Source organism: Humulus lupulus, chromosome 8 (genome assembly GCF_963169125.1).
Source record: "Humulus lupulus chromosome 8, drHumLupu1.1, whole genome shotgun sequence".
NCBI lineage: Eukaryota > Viridiplantae > Streptophyta > Magnoliopsida > Rosales > Cannabaceae > Humulus > Humulus lupulus.
Window position 1 is genome coordinate 12,413,381 of NC_084800.1, and position 22,952 is coordinate 12,436,332.

At 40.8% G+C, this 22,952-nt stretch overlaps 1 protein-coding gene across 1 annotated transcript; it reads right to left on the bottom strand.

Moving 5' to 3' along the window:
- Window positions 1-12,040: 12,040 nt before the first annotated feature.
- Window positions 12,041-14,196, bottom strand: LOC133794602 (GDSL esterase/lipase 1-like). Its single transcript, XM_062231933.1, has 5 exons — window positions 13,790-14,196; window positions 13,572-13,693; window positions 13,215-13,445; window positions 12,598-12,856; window positions 12,041-12,501 (listed from the first exon to the last, which is right to left on the bottom strand). The coding sequence occupies exons 1-5, from the start codon at window positions 14,067-14,069 to the stop codon at window positions 12,266-12,268; spliced, it is 1,128 nt and encodes a 375-aa protein (XP_062087917.1). The 5' UTR covers window positions 14,070-14,196; the 3' UTR covers window positions 12,041-12,265.
- Between the last annotated feature and the right edge of the window lie 8,756 nt (window positions 14,197-22,952).

Below are 22,952 nucleotides of genomic sequence, written 5' to 3' on the forward strand. Positions count from 1 at the left end.
GAAGGTCCTCCTAGGTGGGGTCCGCCCGATATGGTCGCCACGTGTCCGTCCACTCGAGGGGGCGCCGCTCCGGTAGGATAGGGCATTCCAGGGCCGGGGGCCTGCGCGGTGATGGTCCCCTGAGGGGCCTGCGCTGAGGGTCCTGGTGCATACCCCCCCTGGGGCAGGTATGCATGGGTCGGCGGCGGCGTCGTGGATTATCCGGGGATCGCTGACACGCCCGGGACGCCCACGGGCATTCTTACCCACTGATGGAGTGCCCCAGCTTGATGAGGTTCTCAATCTCGTCTTTGAGCTGCCGACACTCATCGGTGGTGTGACCCACATCTTTATGATAGGCGCACCGTTTGCTGGTATCTCTGGGATTCCTTCCCCCCTTAAACATGAGGCTAGGCTTCCGGTAGTGGACTGCTCTTTCCGTAGCCAGGTAGATGTTTTCCCGGGTGTCCACTAAGTTGGTGTGTTCTGAATATTGGGGCTCGTATCCCTTCTTCCCTTTTTTGGCCAGCTCTGGCCGATTCTGGCCTTTTCCGGACCGCTTCCCCCGGGAGGGATTCACGCTTGCCTCGGTTACTTCGGTCTGCGATTGCCGGGCTACGATGGGGGCCATACTGTGCCATGCCGGCGCAACGCCATAACCAGAGAAATGCGTTGATTGGGCCGGGGCGTATCCCGAAGCAGCAGGGCCGTATACCGTAGGCGTGTAACTGGTACCGGGCGCGATGGCCGTTCCCGGGACTATGGGGGGCGTTGCATAGGCCTGCGCAGGGAACTGCCCCGCACCACTCGGAATCGTCTGAGGGATGGGGTGAGGAGCCGGCAGCCATCCGAAGGCCTGGATCTGAGCCTCCTCCCAGTTGATGAATCCTTGGGCTCTTCTGATGAATTCTTCCAGAGTGGTGGCTTTACTGCGCTGCATGTCGTCCCAGAGTGGGGACCTGGCCCGGATCCCAGACTGCAGTGACACCAGGCGCTGTCCGTCATCGACCTTGGTCTTGGAGGCTTCTTCAGTGAAGCGCTGGATATAGGCTCTCAACGTCTTCGCAGGTAATTGCTTAATATTGGCGAGGGCGCTTATTTGCATGTCCATCCTCATGGCGGCCACGAATTGCTTCCGGAACGCTGACTGTAGCCCTGACCATGTTTGGATGGACCCCGGTTTAAGACTTTTCCACCACTCTTCGGCGGGACCGCCCAACGTGATGGAGAAGTAGAGGCATTTGCCGTCGTCGCTGACGTGGGCCACGGTCATGAGTCGGTTGTACCGGGACAGATGATCCCTAGGATCTGTGCTCCTAGTGTACGCGGTGAGGCTTGGCATCTTGAACCCCTTGGGCAGTACGGCGTCCAGGATGTGCCTCGCGCACGGCTCTTTATCCTCTTCGTCAGAGTCAGTATCCGCGCCTTCCTGCTTGCGGACCAAGCAGTCAGTGACCTTTTTTAATGCGGCCATTTGTTCCATGAGCCTCTTGGCCGTGTTATCATCCAGGGGGCTTCTCTCGTTCCTCCTGTCATTGATGTCGTTCCTGAGGTCGCCGTCTCGATGAAGGATTTTTTCCTTGCGGGCCCGCTCTTTTCGGGCATTCAGTCCGTCACGTAGATCTACCCGGGAAGTGTCGTCTCCTGAGCTGAGAGCGTGGCGATCCTCGTGGCGAGACCGGTCCCGGCGGTTCTTGTTGACCGAGGCACTTGGGTGCAAAGACCTTTCCCGCCCGCTCGCCCCTGGGGCGTGCCGGGCCTGATCGTTCCGCGGCCGTTCTCCCTGCGGATCGATTGGGCGGCCTCGTCCTGGGACAGGGCGCGCCTTCTCTTTCCTAGGTAGCGGCCGGGAACGTTCCCCGGCTTTATCGACGGGGGTGGTCTTTCTCTGGGTCGTCCGTCGCCCCTTGTCCGGGACTTTCGGAGCCGTGTCGGGAAAAGGCTCTGGGGGACGGATCGAGCTAGCACCCCTGGGGCCCCCGGCTTGCGCTTGGGGAGCGGGTTGTTGCGTCTCTGGTTACGGGCCAGCTGTTGGGTTGGCTCCCGGACCCTGTGCGGCCATCAGTGCTTGTAGGGTTTTTTATTTTTTTTAATGTTAACTTTAACGGAATATTCTTATATTTAACTAGTTTGTAAACACTTAAACTTAAATAAAATAAAATTAATAATAAAAAAAATTAAAATATGATATTTTTGCGATATTTTACAATAATAATTATTTCAAAATAATAAATAATTAAACAAATTAAAATAAAATATTTTAAAGATATTTTACAATAATAATTATTTAAAAATAATAAATAATTAAAAAATTAAAAAAAGATATTTTTGAGATATTTTACAATGATAATTATTTAAATATAATAATATCATACATTTTATAACTTAAATAAAATTTATTTAAACGTAAACTCACTTATTAAAATAATATCATATTAAACATATAATATAATATAATGTACTGTCAATTAGCAACAAATTGTTTTTTTTTTTAAAAATTAGCAAAAAGCTTAAATTTAAAATCCACGTATAATATTTAATATTATATTAAACATATAATATATAATGTCTTGTTGTCACTCTCAAATTGAAAAAACTAGAACAAACATAAATTTAAACAAAAATAAATAAATTATTTAATTAAAATATTATATTTATTTAAAATTTATATCGCATTAATATAAATTTAATAAAAATAATTAATAAATTCTATAAATAAAACTAAACAAACGTGCATACTGCAAGTTGCTTGTATCTAGTAATATATATAAATAGCCGTGGAACTCTTTCTTAATTTATTTTCTTTTCATCATTAATTAATTATTTGCACAAATGCATGTATGGAAAAGGTATATATAATTAATTTTATTTGATGATATCAATTTTTATATGTGATGAGGTGCCGGGAGTCATCATGTTTGAAGTTGGTGAGTAAACAAATACTATAATATAGTACAAGACTAATATAAGAAATTATAAAAGGATACACTACTAAAAATGACCTTAATTATTAAGTTACCCTATAGTCAATCAGCTGATGTGCTCCTATATATACAGGGTGAATTAAGTTGACTATGGTAATATACTGCTAGAGAATATTAATTAATGAATTAAATGTAAATAGAACCTAACTAATTAATATATAATTTATGGTGATAATAGACTTGGGTGATATATTTGTGGTTTTTCATTTTGTACACAGTTAGGTGATTCTTCTTTAACTAAGTCGTAAATAACTAACAAGTAATTAACGTAATGGTAAATAAATAATGTTAAAAATGTTTATAGGGTTTAATTTATTTTGACAAAAAGGATTTCCTTTATAATATTTAATATTCATTATTAATTTATTTGGAGATTATGTTAATTGATGGTGTTTATATTATACAAACACATCTCTAATAATGAAGTATATAATATATGACATCATTCAAATAGGGATGAACATCTATTTATTTATACAGAGTAAAATTGAGTGGACTATAGTAATATATAACTAATTTTTCTATTAAGTTGAACGGTAATATATTTTCCAATTATTTGAAATTTATCCTTCCATGAATTGCAAAATTTGTCGACATCTATGAATTTGGTGGGATATAGATTTTTTTTATTTATATATGTAAATCCTATAATTGGCATTTTTATAGAAATATATTTTTTATAAAAAGAGAGAAAATGGTTGATTGAATTGTTTCCTTTTATTATAATTTTCGGAAATATTTGTTTTCCTTTTATTATAATTTTCGGAATTATTTTGTTTTTCCTTTCTTATATTTTTCGGATTTGATTGAAAAATATTTGGTTTCCTTTATTCCATTTTTCGGAATCTCTCTTTCCTTTTGTGTGATTTTTGGTCAATAATATGCTTCCTTATTTAGCATATATTGTCTCTTTTTATTTATAAAGGAAACAAAGGTTATTGCAAATATTCTGTACTTACCCAAAGTTATTATTGGATTATTTGCTGATGTATTTTCGTGCAGCTCAAGGATTACAATCAGGAAACTGGTTTTTAATATCATTAATTATTGTTTCCTTTTTGAGCTTGTTTTGATCCAACACAGGTCTAAGCCGTCCCCTCCGATATCGCATCAATTGGATCAGAATCTTCTAAATAAGGCAACTCTTTGACAATCAAGAATATCTTCTGCGATTCTTGGCTTTATTAGAAGAATTCTTTTTCTGCCTTTGTGAGCACGAAAAAGACTCTATAAATAGGGCTCTAAAGGCAGTGAGAAAAATGAACTCTTTGGGGCATTATTCGTGAGCTTTATTGTAATATTTGAGAGTTCTTCTTTGTATTCAAGATCATAAGTGTTCACGTGATCTTGTTGAATTATGTGTGTTTAGTTTTAAGTGGTGAGCTTATACCATGTTCATGAGTGAATACACATTGTAATTTGAACACAGCGTTTGTAGTCTTCGGGAGAAGATCTTTTACAAAGCCTTGCGTCGGGAGGATGCAAGCACTCGCTGACCATTGAAGGGAGTTCAAGTGGTTGAGCGTTTCAATCAAAATCAGATTAGTGAAGAGAAGTACAACAAGTTGCGGCAAATCTCAAGAGGGAGTCTTGTTTTGTTTAAGTCAATGTTATTGTACTTGTGATTCTTTATTAATTGGTTTTATTCTCTGGGCGTGGCCCCAAGGATTAGGTTATCCGAAAGGATTTCTGAACCTTGTAAAAATTCGCTGTGTTCTTTATTGTTTTGCACTGTCTTTTTATTGTGTTCAGTTTCTGTCGTGACACGTTTGGTTTCTGTCCCGACAGAACTGTAATCTGTGTAAACAGTTAATTACCATTCCGCACTTTAATTAATTTACTTGGTTTAATTAATTTGGTAATTACTAAAAACGGAATTTCAATTGGTATCAGAGCGGGTCACTCATTTCTGAGTGTGATCTTGGTTTATTCCGTTTGTTGTTCTTGTTCTTGCAATGTCTTTTTTCACAGAAGGAGGTTCCATAACTCGCCCCCCTTTACTCAACGATTCAAACTATCCATATTGGAAAGTTCGAATGAGAGCCTTTATTAAATCTCAAGATGAAAAGGCTTGGAGAGCTGTTTTAAGTGGTTGGACTCCTCCAGCAGAAAGCGATGATATAACTAAGGTAAAATCTGAACTTGAATGGACTGATGCTGAAGATAAACTGTCCAGTTACAACAATAAAGCATTACATGCCATTTTTAATGGTGTTGGTGAAGGTTACATTAAATTGATTTCTTCATGTGTTTCGGCCAAAGATGCTTGGCAAATTCTTCAAACTCAATTTGAAGGAACTGCTGATGTCAAGCGTTCTAGGCTTGTAATGCTCACAACAAAATTTGAAAATTTGAAAATGAATGAAAATGAAACCCTCACTGAATTTTATGAGAAATTGTCAGATATTGCTAACGAATTTTTTGCTCTTGGTGAAAAACTTGAAGAAAATGTTTTGGTTCGAAAAATTGTTAGAGTTCTCCCTGACAGGTTTCAGACAAAGCTAACTGCAATTGAAGAAGCAAAAGATCTGGACAAAATGAAAGTAGAGGAACTGATGGGTTCACTTCGAACTTTTGAGCTAAACCAAAAAATTAGACAAAAAGGTAAGACAGAGGAAATCAAGGAAAAATCTATTGCCTTGAAATCCTCTAAAGAAAAGAAGGAAAGTTCGGATGATGAGGATGATGAGATGGCTCTGTTGACAAAAAATTTCCAAAAATACATAAAGAAATTGGGAAACAAAAAGGCCATATCCAAAAACCCAAAAGGTATTTTTTCTAAACCCTTTGAGACTAATAAAAAGGGTATTCAGTGCAGGGAATGTGAAGGATTTGGACATATTCAATCTGAGTGTGCAAATACCTTAAAGAAAAAGAAAGTCATGACAGCCACATGGAGTGATCAAGACTCTGAACAGAGTGATGAGGAGGAAAATAGTGTTGCCTTAACCTCTGTTCACAAAGGTATTGTTTTCAATTACAAGGATGCATTATGCCTTAATAACTCTGTTCAGAACAATGAGAATTCAGATAGTGATTCTAATGATTCTGATTTAGATGAGGAGTCATTACAAGAGTCTTATAAAATAATGTATGATCAATGGCTGAAAGTATGTTCTGAGAATCGTCTAATGGCTGGCAATAATAAAAAATTTGTTAAAGAAATTGAAAATCTTGAGATGATTATTGCCTCCAAAAATGATGAAATTGTTTCTTTGAATAAAGAAATTGAGTTTTTGCAAAAAGGTGTCAAAATGCTTAATCCTAGATCTGGAATTTTGGATGATATTCTTTCTGTAGGAAAAAAGGTTGGTGATTACAGTGGATTAGGATCTAATGGATCTGAGTCCTCAAGAAAAACGGTTTTTGTAAAATCTATGAATTATCCGTCTGTTGGGTCAACTAACCGTGTTGCAGGATCAAGGCACGATGCTGAGAGGACAGAGTTGCCATCTGTTGCAACAGATCTTCAACTGAAGAAAATTTCTCCAAAAAGAAACATTGAACATTTTATACCAGTTTGTCATTTTTGTGGGATGAAAGGTCACATAAGACCTAAGTGTTTTTCTCTGTTAAACTTGTTCAAAAAGAATTATGATAAACACTTTGGTGGTATGAATCAATTCTTGACCAAAAGAAATTCAAAATAAAAAACAGTATGGGTCAAGAAAGTTAACTCTGTTTGCTTGGCTACTTTTACCTGTCATGTTGTTGCACGCGTGACTAATTTTTTTTATGCGCGTGGAAAACAACATGTTTGAACCTAGTTTTCGGTACTGTAAACTATTCGGAATTTTTTAAAAATTTGCAGGATGCTCTAAATAGCTACAATATACACGGTCATAAAAAAAAGTCGCGCCGAAAACTATTCACGGGTCGAGAAACACTGAGAGCCTTATTGGTAGGGATTAAAGTGAAGCCCCTATAGAAAAATTATCCTATAGAAAAGTGATTCTATACAATGATATTTTTCCAAATTTTAGGATCTCATTGTGTGAGGCCTTAGGCATGTGCCTAGGGCCTGACCTGATTTCAAAGTTTAAGTACACGCAAAATATACTAATAATTATAATATCATTAAATGTAATGTAGGTTTTTCACCAAATTGACTTATACCAACTCACTTTAGCGATTAGTCAACCCAAGGTCAAATCTGACCTTACACACAAAAGAAAATACTCGGTTCTCTGAATGCCACGACACACACACAGAGCACAGTAACACAAACTTGATATTTTATTTTAACCTAGTTTTTATATTTTGAAGAAATGAACAACTTCGAAATTTTTACACAAAACACCTTAAGAAATTATGGCAAAATATCAAATTAGAGAACAGAATGAAGGAGAAGAGTAGAGAAGATCAAACACAGAATTTTATCGAGGTTCACCCCAAAGTAATGGACTACTTCCTCGTTGAGCTCGCCTCAGGGATGCTGCTAAGATTTTTCACATCAAGAACTTCAAGTACAACCATAGAGGATCCAAGTCACAGGCTGACTGTAGCCTCAAAGATCTCTCCTTTCTATTGATTTTTCTCTATGTTTTCTCACTATTTTCTCTCCTTTAACTTTCTCTCTTTTTCTTTCTGTTACATGACCACCTCATGAGTACTCCTCTCACTCAGACGAAGTCTTGGAAAAACCAAAGCTCAAGATCAACCTGTTAGGCTATTTTTAGCCTACTTTCTAAGTGTCTTGATTCAGGGTTTATTGTTGTGTTTGCGTGTTTGTGGGAGCGGATTTACGCTTGTTTTTCTTAATTTCAGGTTTAAGCACAAGAATGGTTCAAATGGAATGGAATGTGGAAAACAAGTGCTAAACCGGGCTTAAAAGTGTTAATTGCAGGATATCCAATTAGGGCCACAGCGCTAGAATTTGCGTCGTGGCGCTGGTGTCCATTACAGTTGCAGCGATGTCAAAAATCAGATTGGAAGTGGAAATCTAAATTTCAATTAGAGCCGCGGCGCAGCTTTTTGGGCCGCGGCGCTTGGGTGTATTAGAGCCACGGCGAGCCTTTTTTCTAGAAAGCCGAGAAGTCCAAATTTTTGAGTGGCATCGCGGCGCTGTCGTCCGTACGGTTCACAAATTTTCCACTTATTGAAGGGCATTTTTGGGAATAGGGCAAAAAAATTAAGAGGTCATCGTTTTTAATTAGAGAAATCGCAATTTTTAGAAGGAGACCTCTTTTAGAACTTAGAAAACAACAAAAGAGAGAATTGAAGTTCAAGCTTTGGAGCAATTGTGACAACACTGAATCTAGTTTCTTCTCTACTCTTTTTATTTTCTGAATTTTACTATGTCTTTCATGGATTTGATTATGAACATTTTAATGGAGATTATGAACTAACCTCTAATTTAGAGTTTTTAATGGAGATTGTCTGAAGCATTCTATGGATTAATGCAATTTTGATATTGTAATGCCCCAAATTTCCTAATAAGGTTTAGGACCTTGATTAGGAGGCCGGGAGGGCCATAATTGATTTATTATAATATTTAATGATTATATGCATGTTTATGTGAATTATATTATTATATGATGATAAATGCATGCATATGGGTCTACATTTAATTACAAGGACATTTTGGTAATTTGGCCCGTTGAGGGCGTGATTGTGTATTTTCGTGCATGTGGGTGGATTATAAATAATACCACATTATATGTGGATTGGTTCGAGCCATTCGGCATGAGACGATCATGGAATGCAAGTTTTCGGTCTAGTCATAACGAGATTAAGTTTGGAGCTCGGAGTGAGTCTCGGGGTAATTTGGTGATTAGAACGTTGCTGGGAATTAGAGGGTAACGAGATATGAATTATTGATATTTGAGAATATTGAGAATAATAGGAATTGGAGGGTGTTAATTGGAATTAACGAGATAAGCGAGAAATGCCGATTTTACCCTTGGGAGTCTTTAGAAGCCTTTATTTGACCTAGGGGCAAAATGGTCGTTTTACCCCTAAGATATACATCAGCCCTTTGAGTTTAGAAGGCTGTGGAATTATAAGAAAACAGAGCATCATCCTCATCTCTTTCTCTCCCTCCCGTACATGTTCTTCCCTCCTTATTCCTTTCAATTTTTTAGAGCCAACTTGAGGTAACAAGCTAGGAGATCAAATGTGGGAGCTTAGAAACTTAGTTCATCCATTGGAGGGAGTCTAAATCAAGCTTGAGGTAAGAATTCATCCTTGAATGTAGGCTATACTTTGTTTTTCCTTATGGTTTTTCAGTTGAGAATTTGAGGTGTTAGTGGTGGGGATTAATGGAAGTTCTTGAGTTTGGATGCTTGGGTTTTGATGAGGGTGTGATGTAGATGAAGTTTGGGGGTTGAATTTGATGTTTGGGATTGGTTTGGAGGTTTGTTTTTCAAGGGAAATTGCAGGGGAGAAGACCATAAAAGTTTCTAGTTTGCTGATGGCGCCCCAGCGCTAGGCAGGGCAGATTCTGGGGTTCTCTGACTTTGGGGCAGCACCCCAGCGTTAGTGAATTTTCCAGCAACCTATTTTTAGGGCTCGGGATGACTTTTAAGGCTCGAGGGTTGGTTCCTTTACCCCGTTTGGGTAGATTAAGAGTCCCGAGAGTGCGGGATGGATCCCGGGAGTGTGGTTTTAGATTATAAACCTTTTTATGATTTATTTTATTGATGGGATTCCATATTTGGTTATGACTAGGTGACTGCTAAAGGATCAAAGGATTGATCGTTCTCAAAGGTTGTTCTTTTACTAGTTCTTGCTCGAATCTGAGGTAAGAAAACTGCACTCCATATGTGACATGCATGGTTATTCTTGATGCATGTTGAATGTTTAAATATGATGCATGTGATGCACGAGAAACATGTGATGAGGGCATGCCATGGATATTGAATATGAGATTGTTCAGAGCTTAAGCCTTTGTGTGTATGCATGATCTTAATTGTGCTAGTAATTGTTAAGTAAGCATGCTGAATGTCCTGTATTTGGATATTAGATATATGATATATGTTTGGTAGCATTTCTTACTTGTGCATGGCCCTGATCACTCAGAATTGGCATTGGTCGTGTGTTACCGACCTGGGAGCCAGTAACGGCATAAGCGTCATGAACGCAGGGCGGATAAAAGATTAGATCTAATCGACATTCTGCATTAGATGACTCAACAAGAGCATTAATGCCGGACCGACCTCAAGTTCGATGAAAACTAAAAGTGCTTGTGTGACATACCCAGCAGTCACTAATTTGTTAAGTTAGAGACTTACCCATCAGTCTCTCATCTGTTTAAGCTAGTGACTGCCCATCAGTCACTCATTTGATAGAGCCATTGCAGGAAAGCCCAGGTAACAGTTTTGTTACACGGCAATGGGCATCGAGCCCCATAGTGACTTGCTTGTCAGTCACTCAGTATGGTTAACAGAACCTCAGAGTGATATTCACTCATCTGTTCAGGGCTATAAGCTCTGTATGATCATTTTGATCATCATTTGCATGGCTTTGGGTGCTGAACCCCGTAGTGACTTGCTTGTCAGTCACTCAGTATGGTTTACCAGAACCTCTAGTGTTAAACCACTCATCTGATTAGGATTGACTTGATAGTCATCCAATCAGGAGGGCAGGATTTCTTATCCTCGATTCCCCAGCATTGTTTGAATTTATTTGCATGCTTGAATATAGCTATGTTTGCTAGGCATGCCATATATGATTTGATATCATGATATGATTGTTCTTGAGCATATTGAGTTTTCTTGCTGGGCTTCGGCTCACGGGTGCTATGTGGTGCAGTTAAAGGCAAAAGAAAGCTGGATCATCCTTGAGTTGGAGAGCTTAGGTGACAACGTGTACATATGCAGCTGCTCGACTGCCACGGCTGAGGTTTGAAGGAGAGGAATTAGGGCTAAACCCTGTTTTGCCGCTTAGATCGGCTGGTTGTAAATATTTTCTTGTAATAGACCTTTAAATTATATTTTTGGGATCCCAATGTATTTATTAAACGTTCTAATGAAACGTTATATCTTAACCGAAATTTTTAATCCCTAAACTGCTAATCATATTTAGTTACACGTTTATGGCCAAATGACTCGATTAGCGAGTTTAGCACTGTTTGCAATGTGCACCGTAACGGTCCCTGGAGTTTAGGGCGTTACAGATATTTTTCTTTTATTGATGTGTGATTTATTCATATTTGTGCTTATTAGATGTATTTGATTGGCCATCCTATGCATGATTATGATTTCAATACAAAATCTGAAAAGTGAGTGTTGAGAATGCTTTAATTGAATAAACATAGGTTTCGACATAAAATGAGAGTATTTGTGTGGCTTGTGTAGCTTTAGGATTATTGCTTAATGTTGATTATGTGTGTGTTATGCTTCATAAATGTAGGATAATGTCATATAATTTAGAATCTACATGTCTTAATCAGAATATAAGTTATTTTATAATCTGCTATCACATTAGGTAGAATAAGAAGAATTGGTTTGCATTATTGAAATAAGAAGTGAAAGCAATTGAAATTAATTTTCCTACATTTCATTTCTTGATCAAATCTTGTTTATTGTTTCGTTATTTATTTATTGCTTTGATTATTTAGTTTAAACAATCCATTTTTCAATAGCCAAATAGAAACAAAAATTCAATTAATTGCTACTTTGCTACAGTCCTTGTGGGAACGATCTCACTTACATGAGTTATTACTTGTAAAAACGATACGTATACTTGCGTGGATTTTTCACAACACAACCTCTTCAACAAGAATATTTTGACTAGCAGATGAGTCCTTCGTAATCTTCAGAGTTCTATTTAAAGTAGTTTCTGATAGGACTTAAGTAAATTCTGTTAGGATTCTGTTTTGTAAAATACTGCTGGTTAAGTATGCCATGTTGTACAATCTTGTTGTTTTGTTAGTAACTGTTCTTGATCTGAATCTGTAATATAAGTAGTTGAGCTGCTTATAAGAGAGTTTAAAACAACATGTAATAATATAGTTGAGTATAAAGCTTAAATATTGAAACATGACAATGTAAAAAATAGAGAAAATAGTGCTAGAATTCGTGATACTTGAAAAGAATAAGCTGTATTATAATAGTCTCCACACGAGCATCACATGATGAGGGGAAAAAACTAGAAGGTTAATATATAAAAAAAAGTATAAATAATGATGTATGGAAAATTAGTAATCATAAGTTAGTGTGATTGATGGTCACATTGATTCCAACCTTATAATACATATCAAAGTTAAAACGTACACGTTTAAATTCTGCCAGCTTTTATTATTGTGCATGAGAAGTAAATTAAAAAAGATATATGCTTCTCTATATTAATCCACAAAACGTTTAATTAAACGTAAATAATTCTCTGAGATTGTAAGACCCTTTGGGACTTGGCTCTTTACTCCATGTTTGCTCAGTAAATTGTTGATATACCCTCTCAGTGGAATGAGAAGAGTCAAAGAACACATACTCACTAACATTACCACATAAAAAGTACTCTTTTGCTCTCTTCCCTCCACAGTTGAAAATTCCTTGGTAAGGACCACTGCCACAGCAACCCACCATCCCTTCCTTGAACCCTAAATATTTGCAGCCAATCAAGCAATAAGGAAACAAAAATAATGAGTATATTATTATATAATTTGTAAGAATATCATAGAATGGTGGTGACATACCATATTTAGAAGGGTGATCCATTCTTTCTTGGAGAAATGTATTATAATCATTGAGTGAGTATTTGAATCCTTTGAGTTGAGTATTTAGCTTTTTGAGGAGCTTGGAGAGTTGTATATTGTGTAATAGTACAAATGGTGTACCCTGATCCAAGCAGGACTCATTATATTTTCCTTCTGCAAGAACTCTTGAGTTTGGTGCACAAGCAATAGGCCTTACGGTTTGAAACCCAAATTTTCTTCCTCCCACCTCATATATTTCCTAACACATCAAAATTGTACAAGTCACCTTTAAAAAGTGGGATTGAATTAAAAAAAAATTATAAAAGAAAAACATAAAACATTGAATAACTTCATCATTTACCAACAATATATTAATTAAATTGTATACAAATTATAATTGTTTCATAAATATTTCAAGAATAGGTTATTGATTTTTTTTTTTGTTTTTCAATATTATGCGCTATCATTTCATAATAAAATCACAAAATAAAAGTTATCTAATATCCCACTCTCTAAATATGACTTGATTTATTGGTTATGATAAGATAAACAAAAATATGGTAAGAAACTATCGAGGATGGTTTCATTTTTATTACTAACTAAATATTTGAGATTACCTCAATCACTGAGCTTATGTTGCCTATCACCATCCCTACAAATTCTTTGGTTGAGAAGGATGAAAAGGTGGTAGAGTTCGAGTTGAAAAGGGACATGTAATCGTTGATTCCTACATTGAACAAGTAAACAGCTCTTGACAGCAGAGTTATGGCCACTGCATCCCCTAGTTTTAGCCTCAATAGCCTGCTAACATTCTTGAAATAACCAACTTGAGTTCGAAGGCTTAATGCCTAAAAAAAAGAAAGAAAAAAGTAATATTAGAAAAAGAAAGAAAAAAAAGTACATTCCTCAAGGCCTAGTTGGCCCGTTTGTAAGAAGGCTAAACTCTAAAGATCATGTCAAGTAATAAGGCATACAATTCCTTGGTGAGTTTCAATCAGAGCACCAGCTCCAGCAGAAGCAAAGTTCGCACCAGATGTAAAGTCAACATAACCAGGATGTAAATATGGTGGAATTAGTGGCAACTTGGCATACTCAGCTGCATATATATAAAAAAATATTTTGATAAATAAGTATGTATATCATATTCAGATTTATGCTAGCTAGAAATGGATAGTTAATTCATAATTTTTACCAACGAAATCGGGGATTAAGCGGCCGTTAGAGAATCTCCCAGTTGGATACTTAAAAAAGGTTTCACCATATGGAAAATAGTTGGCCCGAGCAGGAGTGTTGAAGTAGTTATTATTGCCAGGATCAAATAGTGAGTCACCAAACACGAATAAGGCTGCTGCGTTCTTAGTTTGATCACAGGCGCACTTGGTGCGAATTACAAGGCTTATGAAGAAGATCATGAAGAGACAAGTACTGGCATTATGAATGCTTAACTTTGACATGAGAGGCATATGGTGCATCTTCTCCTCCTTGTTCAATTCAATGAGTTCGGACTGGGCTGTGGCCACGAATAGGTGACACAACTTTGCTCTACTTGATATGTGTTGATTATGTGTTTCTTGGCAGAGTGAATATATTGAGTTGATTACGGAATTCTGGTAATTTAGAGGAAAAAAATTCATGAAATTAAATGTAAATAAAACCTAACTAATATATAATTTATGATTTTAGTTGACTTGGGTGATTCTTCATAAATAAATAACTACCCGTCTAACCTCAGTACGTAACCTAATTATGAAGAAATAATGCTATGTATATGGACAATGAATAAAAATGGTATTTTTATAAAGGGAAATTTGATAAATCATGCTTACATTAGCTTAATAATTAAAATTTGAACCAAAGTTAACCACCATATGATACAAATGCTCATCTTTCATTTAATACCAAAAATACCCCTCTCATAACAAAATCCCATACCTTTCCTCTCTAAAATTGTTATACCCAGATTTCGAGCCATAGTAAATATGATCTCGAAAGCTGAGTTCGCAACAAATAGTCTCGTGAGGATTAGAGTGATCTAGGATTGTAAGTCGAGCCTGCAAAGTATGATGTATGATCTCGAATGCGGTGATCTCGAAATGACCTCGATCTCGAAAGGTAGCTCCGAGAACACCTTCATCTTCGGGAACTTCGGAGCATGGTTCTTGAGCTCGATATCCCATCTCGAAAGAAACGTTAGCTCGGGAGATGTCAGTGGCTCGCACAATGACATGAGACCAGAAACGCTGGAGCCTTGAAGATACGCTATAACCACCTTGAATATCTACAAGTATTATAACTATGAGATGTAGCCCTCATTAATTGATGTAAATCCCCAAGAATTGTGGGATATTATTTAATACAGTTATACGCCCCCTGATCTTTGGGGGACGTTTCCTTTTATATCTGATTATTGGCATTTAAAGCCATTTATTTTTATTCACAAAAAAGTAACTACCCAAAATATGTGGGATAGTATTCTGCATCCTTCTCTATAAATAGAGAAGTCATGCACCATTGTAAAGGACCGAAATTCTGATGCTTGAGAGAAAACTCTGTAGAATTTATGCTAAAGAATTGTTCAGAGATAATCTTGAGGTTAATAACAGAGACTCGTGGACTAGGCAGATTTAACTGCTGAACCACGTAAAAAACCGTGTGTTTGATTCGTTTGTTTCTTTTGGCCATTGTCTTTAATTGTTTACGTGCTCTCTTCTTTTATCTGTTGACGAAAAACGGCGTCAACAGTTTGGTGCTTTCATTGAGAGCCTCAAGCATCCATCCCTGAGAGATTCATGGATGCAAACAATCAGAACACTCCTGAAGAAAATTACCCAAGGCGTCCTGGAAAACAGCCAATGGAGAACCCGGACGCTGATGAAAGGAGTGGGTCCTCTGATTCCCGGGGACCACCTCCACAACCAAGGGATGAGGACATGTACTATAACCCTGAGCGTTATGTCCCTATTGTAGAATTGGAGAATCGGCAGCTGAAACAGCTGTTGGCAGAAGCCAACAAACGTAATGAGGAGTTGACTAGGTTAGCCGCAGAGGCGCAGGTGGCTCAGCCCCCGCCTCCCCGCGAAGACCAAGTCCCTCCTCCAAGGGATGTGCACGTTCCTCCCCGGAGGCCCCGTGGACGTCCACGAAAAAATGCTGCCACAAGGAGGCCAGCACAACCTCCAGCACCAACAGAGCCATCTGCTCCTTCTAGGCCTCAGAGGAGCACCCGAGCTCGGGTCCCGCCTAATCCACCTGTGGAAGTGCCTGCAGGAACTGAGAACAACCGAGCTCCTGCAGAGGCTCGGACTCAGGTTCCTGGTAGTGCACCGAACGCAACTGGCCCATCTCGGGAAAATTTTGGACCCTCCAGGCCGAGGCAAGGACGACAACCACCGTCACCTATACGGTTCCCTCCGTCTCCCATAAGATATCCTTCACCTCCCCGCAGAAACGCTCAACCTGGTCGAGATCAGGATCAAGGGCGTACAGGGGAAAGACAAGGAAATAGAGAGACGTTCCAGGGGCGGAGAGGCGCGCCATCTGAGAGGAGTCAGACGTCCCGATCTCGCACTGCGGAGACAAGGCGACGTAGAAAGGATCCACCACGAAGTGACCGATCAATGAGTTTCACCAGTGATGAGTCCGGAGAAACTAGGTCCGTCAGTAAACACGACCGGGGTCGTAAAAATACTGGAAATCACAAGAGCCATCCTGACCTGCGAAATCATCTTAATCAGAGCAGGGGGAAAGGAGATCAGACAAATCCGGATCTAAGGAATCATCTGAACGGGCGTAGAGATCCCTCACGGAGACGCGAGCCTGGGATCGCGATTAATGACTATCAATTCCAGACACCCCCTAAGGACCCAGTCCAAGAAAGGATTGATCAGCTCGAAAAAGCCTTTAGGCTTTTGAAGAATGAGCGAGGGAGTGGTCGATACGAGGACTCTGATGAGGAGCTCGAGCCGTTTGCTCCCAATATTTCTAACACTCAGTTTCCTCAAGGGTTTCGGATTCCTCACGTCCCAGCGTTTGAAGGAAAAAACGACCCATGTAGCCACCTGAGTACATTCAACACTATTATGAGAGCCAGTAACGTAGGTTACGAGCTCAGATGCATGTTGTTTCCGACATCATTGGCTGGACCTGCCAAGAGTTGGTTCGAGAAGTACAAGAGACATTCTATAACTTCGTGGGATCAATTGTCTAGAGACTTCAAGAAGCAGTTCCGGGCTATGATGGGAGTCAGACCCGAAGCATCCACTTTGACTAACGTCCGACAACAACCGGGCGAAACATTGAAAAGCTACCTGACAAGATTTAATCTAGAGGTCGCCCGAGCTCGAGACGTGGATGATAGTGGGCACTTGATGGCCATCCGAGCTGGTGTGTTACCTGGAAGTGCCCTTTGGGATGACATGCAAGGGAAACCGGTGAGGTCAATAACCGAGTTTAACAAGCGGGCGCAGAGATTTGTCAATGTAGAGGAGGCGAGGTCAACGCTAAAAGCAACCTCGCAAACCGAAACTACAACGATAAACATTAACTCCGCCTCAACCTCGGCTGACCCAGCGGCTTCACAGCCTACCTCAGAGAATCCCTCTAAGAGGAAAAAGAGCGAGGGAAATAACCCCGAGGTTGAAGGAGGAAAGAAAAAGAAATGAGAAAGGTATTACTCCGTATATAAAGTACACACCGAGCTCAACGAGTCTCGGGAAAATATATACCTGGCTAATGAAAACCAGGTCCCCTTCAGGCGTCCGGACCCAATGAGGAATCAAAAGTCCAAGAGGGATTCTAGCAAGTATTGCCGGTTTCATAGAGACACCGGACACACAACTGATGAGTGCCGACAGCTGAAGGACGATATCGAAGGGTTGATCTCGAGAGGTTATTTCCGGCAGTATGTCAAAAACCAGAGTACTGGACAGACTACTGCAAGCCAGAGAGTAGGCGCACTTCCGGCAGCACAGAATAATAACTCCCGATCTCGGGAAGAAGACAGGCGTCCGCTGATAGATGGAGAGGACGTAATAACCATCTCGGGAGGTCCTCATCTCGCAGGAGGGGGTAGAAATGCTCAAAAGCGATATGTGAATGAGCTGAAGACAGGGGACGGGTCTCCTTATGAACCCGAACCAAGGGCACCAAAAAGCCAAAGGGTTGAAACTCAGCCTATAACCTTCACCGAAGAAGATGCCTCCCATGTCCAGTTCCCTCATCATGATCCACTTGTCATCACCCTGCAGCTTGCCAACAAAAGAGTGCGCCGAGTTCTCATAGACAATGGAAGCTCAGTTAACAATCTCTATAAAGCAACACTAGAAAAAATGGGACTCTCCCTTCGCGACCTGAAGGCTTGTGCAACCACGTTGTACGGATTTTCTGGAGAAGGAACCGCCTGTATGGGGTCCATCGAACTCCCTGTGACCTTGGGAGACTATCCAGTCTCGGTGACCAAGATGATGGAGTTCGTGGTAGTAGAGTTACCATCTGCCTACAATGTATTGCTCGGGAGACCCGCCCTGGTAGGGCTGGGGGCAGTTTCATCTGTAAGGCATCTAGCCCTTAAGTTCCCAACTCCGAGTGGAGTCGGAACATTGAAAGGAGATCAATTGGCAGGAAGGGAGTGCTACAACATTTCCTTGAGGGGAAAGAAACAAACGAGCGCTCAAGCACTCGTTGTCATACAGAATAAAGATGGGACAGTTTTAGAAATTGATGAGGAGATCGATCCGAGGATTGAGGAAAAGGTTGACCTCCAACCTTTGGAAGAGCTCGAAGAGGTTCAGCTCGAGGAAGCTGATCCCTCAAAGAAGGTGAAGGTCGGGAAACACCTCCAAGACGAATCAAAATAGCAATTAATTTGCTTTCTGAAGAAAAACCAGGATGTCTTCGCGTGGTCACACTCTGACATGGTGGGAATAAGCCCTAATGTAGCGAGCCACGCATTGAATATAGACAAAAGCTTTTCCCCGAAGCAGCAAAAGCGAAGGCAGCTGGATGAAGACAGAAAGAAAGCACTAAAGGAGGAGGTGGACAGGCTGAAATCAAATAATTTCATAAGGGACGCTTTTTACCTGGACTGGGTGGCCAATCCAGTGTTGGTCCCGAAGCCCAATGGGACGTGGAGAACGTGCATTGACTACTCGGACCTCAACAAGGCCTGCCCGAAAGATTGTTTTCCCCTGCCGAGAATTGACCAGCTCGTAGACGCCACGGCGGGGCATGGTCTGATGTCGTTCATGGATGCCTATTCTGGATATAACCAGATTCCCATGCATGCCCCCGACCAAGAGCATACGAGCTTCATCACAGATAAAGGGCTCTACTGCTACAATGTCATGCCATTCGGACTCAAGAATGCCGGAGCCATGTACCAGCGGCTCGTAAACATGATGTTCTCAGAGCAAATAGGGAACAACATGGAAGTTTATGTTGACGACATGCTTGTAAAGTCTCAACTTAACAAGAACCATGTTGATGACCTCGAAGAGTGCTTTGGCGTGCTCAGAAGATACAACATGAAGTTGAATCCTCAGAAGTGCACTTTTGGGGTGTCTTCAGGAAAATTTCTGGGTTTCATTGTCAATTCTCGTGGGATCGAGGCTAATCCCGACAAAATAAAGGCCCTGATCGATATGCCTTCGCCTCGGCAACATAAAGATGTTCAAAGCTTGACCGGCAGGATGGCAGCTTTGAGCAGGTTCATCTCGAAGTCAACGGACCGCGGTCTCCCATTCTTCAACTTATTAAAAGGAAGTAAGAAGTTCGAATGGACAGATGAGTGCGAGCTAGCCTTTCAGGAGCTCAAAAAGCACTTAGCCGAACCGCCCATCCTATCGAAGCCTGAGACGGGGGAAATACTGTTCCTATACCTCTCAACTACCGAACACGCGATAAGCACGGTGCTCGTACGAGAAGAAGAGAAATTACAGAAACCCGTCTACTATGTCAGTAAAAGATTACTGGGGGCAGAATCAAGATATCCACTGATGGAGAAGCTCGCCCTCAGTCTAATCCCCTCATCTCGCAAGCTCCGCCCTTACTTTCAGGCACATCCTATCCATGTACTGACAGATCAACCATTAAGGCAAGTCTTGTCTAAACCAGAGGCGTCTGGTCGACTCCTAAAGTGGGTTGTTGAGCTCGGACAATTCGAGATCACCTACCATCCGAGAACGACCGTTAAGGCACAAGCGTTGGCGGATTTCATAGTGGAGTGCACCGGTATAGCCGACGACGAGGTAACAACCACGGCCCACGAGCTGTGGAAACTTTACGTCGACGGGTCATCAAATGAAAATGGAGCGGGGGCAGGAGTTATTCTGATCACCCCTGCAGGGAGCAAATTTCACTCTGCGTTAAGGTTCGGCTTTAAAGCATCTAATAATGAAGCTGGGTACGAGGCTTTACTTGCGGGACTACGAATAGCAAAAGAGCTCAAGGCCAAAGCTATACATTGCTACAGCGACTCCCAGCTCGTGGTTAATCAAATCTTGGGAGAATACCAGGCTCGTGGTACAAAAATGGCAGCTTATCTGGAGAAGGCAAAGTACGCATTAGAGTTTTTTGAGTTTTATGCAATCGAACAGGTTCCCCGAGAACAAAACTCAAATGCAGATGCCTTAGCTCGGCTCGCCACCTCCGTCGAAAATGAGGAGCTGAATGTTGTACCCGTAGAACACCTGTCAGCACCCAGCATTACTGAGCCTGACGAGGAAGATGTGTGTATGATCGAGACAGAGCCGACCTGGATGAGCCCGATAGTTGAGTACCTCGAAAATGGAATCCTTCCAAAAGATCGAAATCAGGCTCGGAAACTAATGTATCAACTTCCTCGTTACACCATCCTGGACGGAAGGCTATACAGAAGAGGGTATTCCATGCCATTGCTCAGATGTGTAACTCCTCCCGAGGCAAAGAAGATTATTGAAGAAATTCATGAAGGGTTCTGCGGAGACCATACCGGGGGGCATAGCCTGTCCAAGAAGGTTATACGCCAAGGATATTTCTGGCCAACCATTAAAACGGACTCTTTCGAGTACGTGAAAAAGTGCGACAAATGCCAGAGATTCGCCACGATACCCCGAGCTCCACCTTCCGAACTGACCATGTTGACATCCCCATGGCCTTTTGCGGTGTGGGGCATCGACCTCATAGGCTCGCTCCCAACTGGCAAAGGAGGAGTAAAGTATGATGTGGTCGCGGTTGATTACTTCACAAAATGGACGGAGGCTGAACCATTGGCGACCATAACTTCGAAGAAGATGCTAGATTTCGTGGTAAAGAACATCATATGCCGATATGGAGTGCCAAGAAAGATTGTGTCTGACAACGGAACCCAGTTTGATTGCGACTTATTTACCAACTTTTGTAACAAGAACGGTATAATAAAGAGCTTTTCGTCAGTGGCTCACCCTCAGGCGAATGGTCAGGTCGAAGCCGTTAATAAAACTCTCAAAAGTTCTTTGAAGAAAAAGTTGGAAGAAGCAAAGGGACGATGGCCTGTGGAATTACCTCAAGTCCTTTGGGGATATAGAACTACAGCTCGGACATCAACTGGACATACCCCATTTTCTCTAGCATACGGCTGCGAGGCAATGTTGCCCATTGAGGTCGAAATTCCAACGATTCAAACTCAGATTTACGACCAAAGTTCCAATCATACTCAGCTCGAAGAAACCCTAGACTTGATCGAAGAAAAAAGGGATGAGGCTCAGCTGAGAAACGCTGCTTACCAGCAACGAACCACAAGATATTTCAATAAAAGGGTTTGAGATCGAAAGTTCGGAGTAGGAGACCTGGTATTGAGACGCGTATTCTTAGTAACCCGAGATCCAGCAGCAGGAGTACTCGGGCCAAACTGGGAAGGACCATACCAGATAGAATCAGTCATCCGCCCTGGCGTATACAAACTTGCGAGATTAGATGGGAACCTTATACCACGAGCATGGAATGGCGAACACCTTAGACCTTATTATCAATAGTATAGGAAAATTGTTTCCTGTAACCATGATTTTCTATCTATGTTAGTTTGTTTTTGAATTTCCATCAAATAAAATGTCAACTTTGTTTCACATGTAATTTATTTTTATTTTTGCAAACTCTCTTAATTTAATAACCTATGGTCACACTCATAGGATATTAAGGGGGGCATCATTGGTATGCATACCTCCAGCTTAAAAAATAAAAAATATATAAAGTATTTGGATATAACCAAGTACGCGATCTTAGGTAGTTCGGACACAACCGAATTGTCAAACATGAAGTATTTGGAGATGACCAAATACGCGAGCTCAGGTAGTTCGGACACAACCGAATTATTAAACATGAAGTATTTGGATATAACCAAATACGCCAGCTTAGATAGTTCGGATATAACCGAACTACCAAAAACCTAAAACGTTTGGAGTTAACCAGATGTGCAAGCTTAACAGGTTTGGAACAAACCAGCCAAATTATCGATCGATGATAAATGAGAACCTAAACCTATTGCGAAATATGTCGAGATCGAGGCTGGAATATCTTAAAAAGAAAAATAGTTTCGAACTCGTAACCTCGGAGCCAAAATACTGAGGAAGAGGAAAAGTGACTAAAAAGATAACCCAATCATTCATATTACATACCATATAAGTACTTTCGAGTTCATGGTTGAAGTAATATCCGACCTTGATAAATAACGAGGTCGGAAACGGATAATTCGAATAAACTATGCATGAATGCATCGAATTTCGAGCCTAAATCCAAACTATGTTTGTATGCACAAATAAACATAACCGGTTCATCAATTATAAAAATGTGCAAAATATTTCGAGCCAAGAAATGTAAACCATGAAAAAGAATTAGTTAAAAGAAATTGTATCAGCCCCATGGGCATAAATTACAATAATTACGTAAGGGGACGCAGCCCCGATAACTGATCTCCCCGAGGTCAGATTCAGTGAAGAGGAGTCTCCTTGGCCTTCTCAGCATCAGTGGCACCGGACCCCTCAGGACGAATAGCATGACTATCCTCCTGAGCTTCCTCCGAAACGGTCCCCGGAGCAGCCTTTTCCTTCTCGAGCTGCTCAGCCTTCTCCTTCTCAAGCCGTTCAGCCTCTTCCTTCGCGAGCCGAGCATTCCATCGTTCAAGAAACGGCGCCTCGAGGGGACCCAAAAAGCTTGTGTCCAGCTCTTCGTTATAAGCCCACATCCGGTACATGGCTGAGTCGACCGCCGTCTCCTTCTTTTCTTTGTACTCGGCAGTAAGGCGAGCTTTGACATCCTCTATAAGGTCGAAGGTGGCGGTCTTCTCTTCCTCGAGCTTCTTATTGGTCTCTCGAAGCTGGGTGTTATCTTTCTTTTGCTCCTCGAGT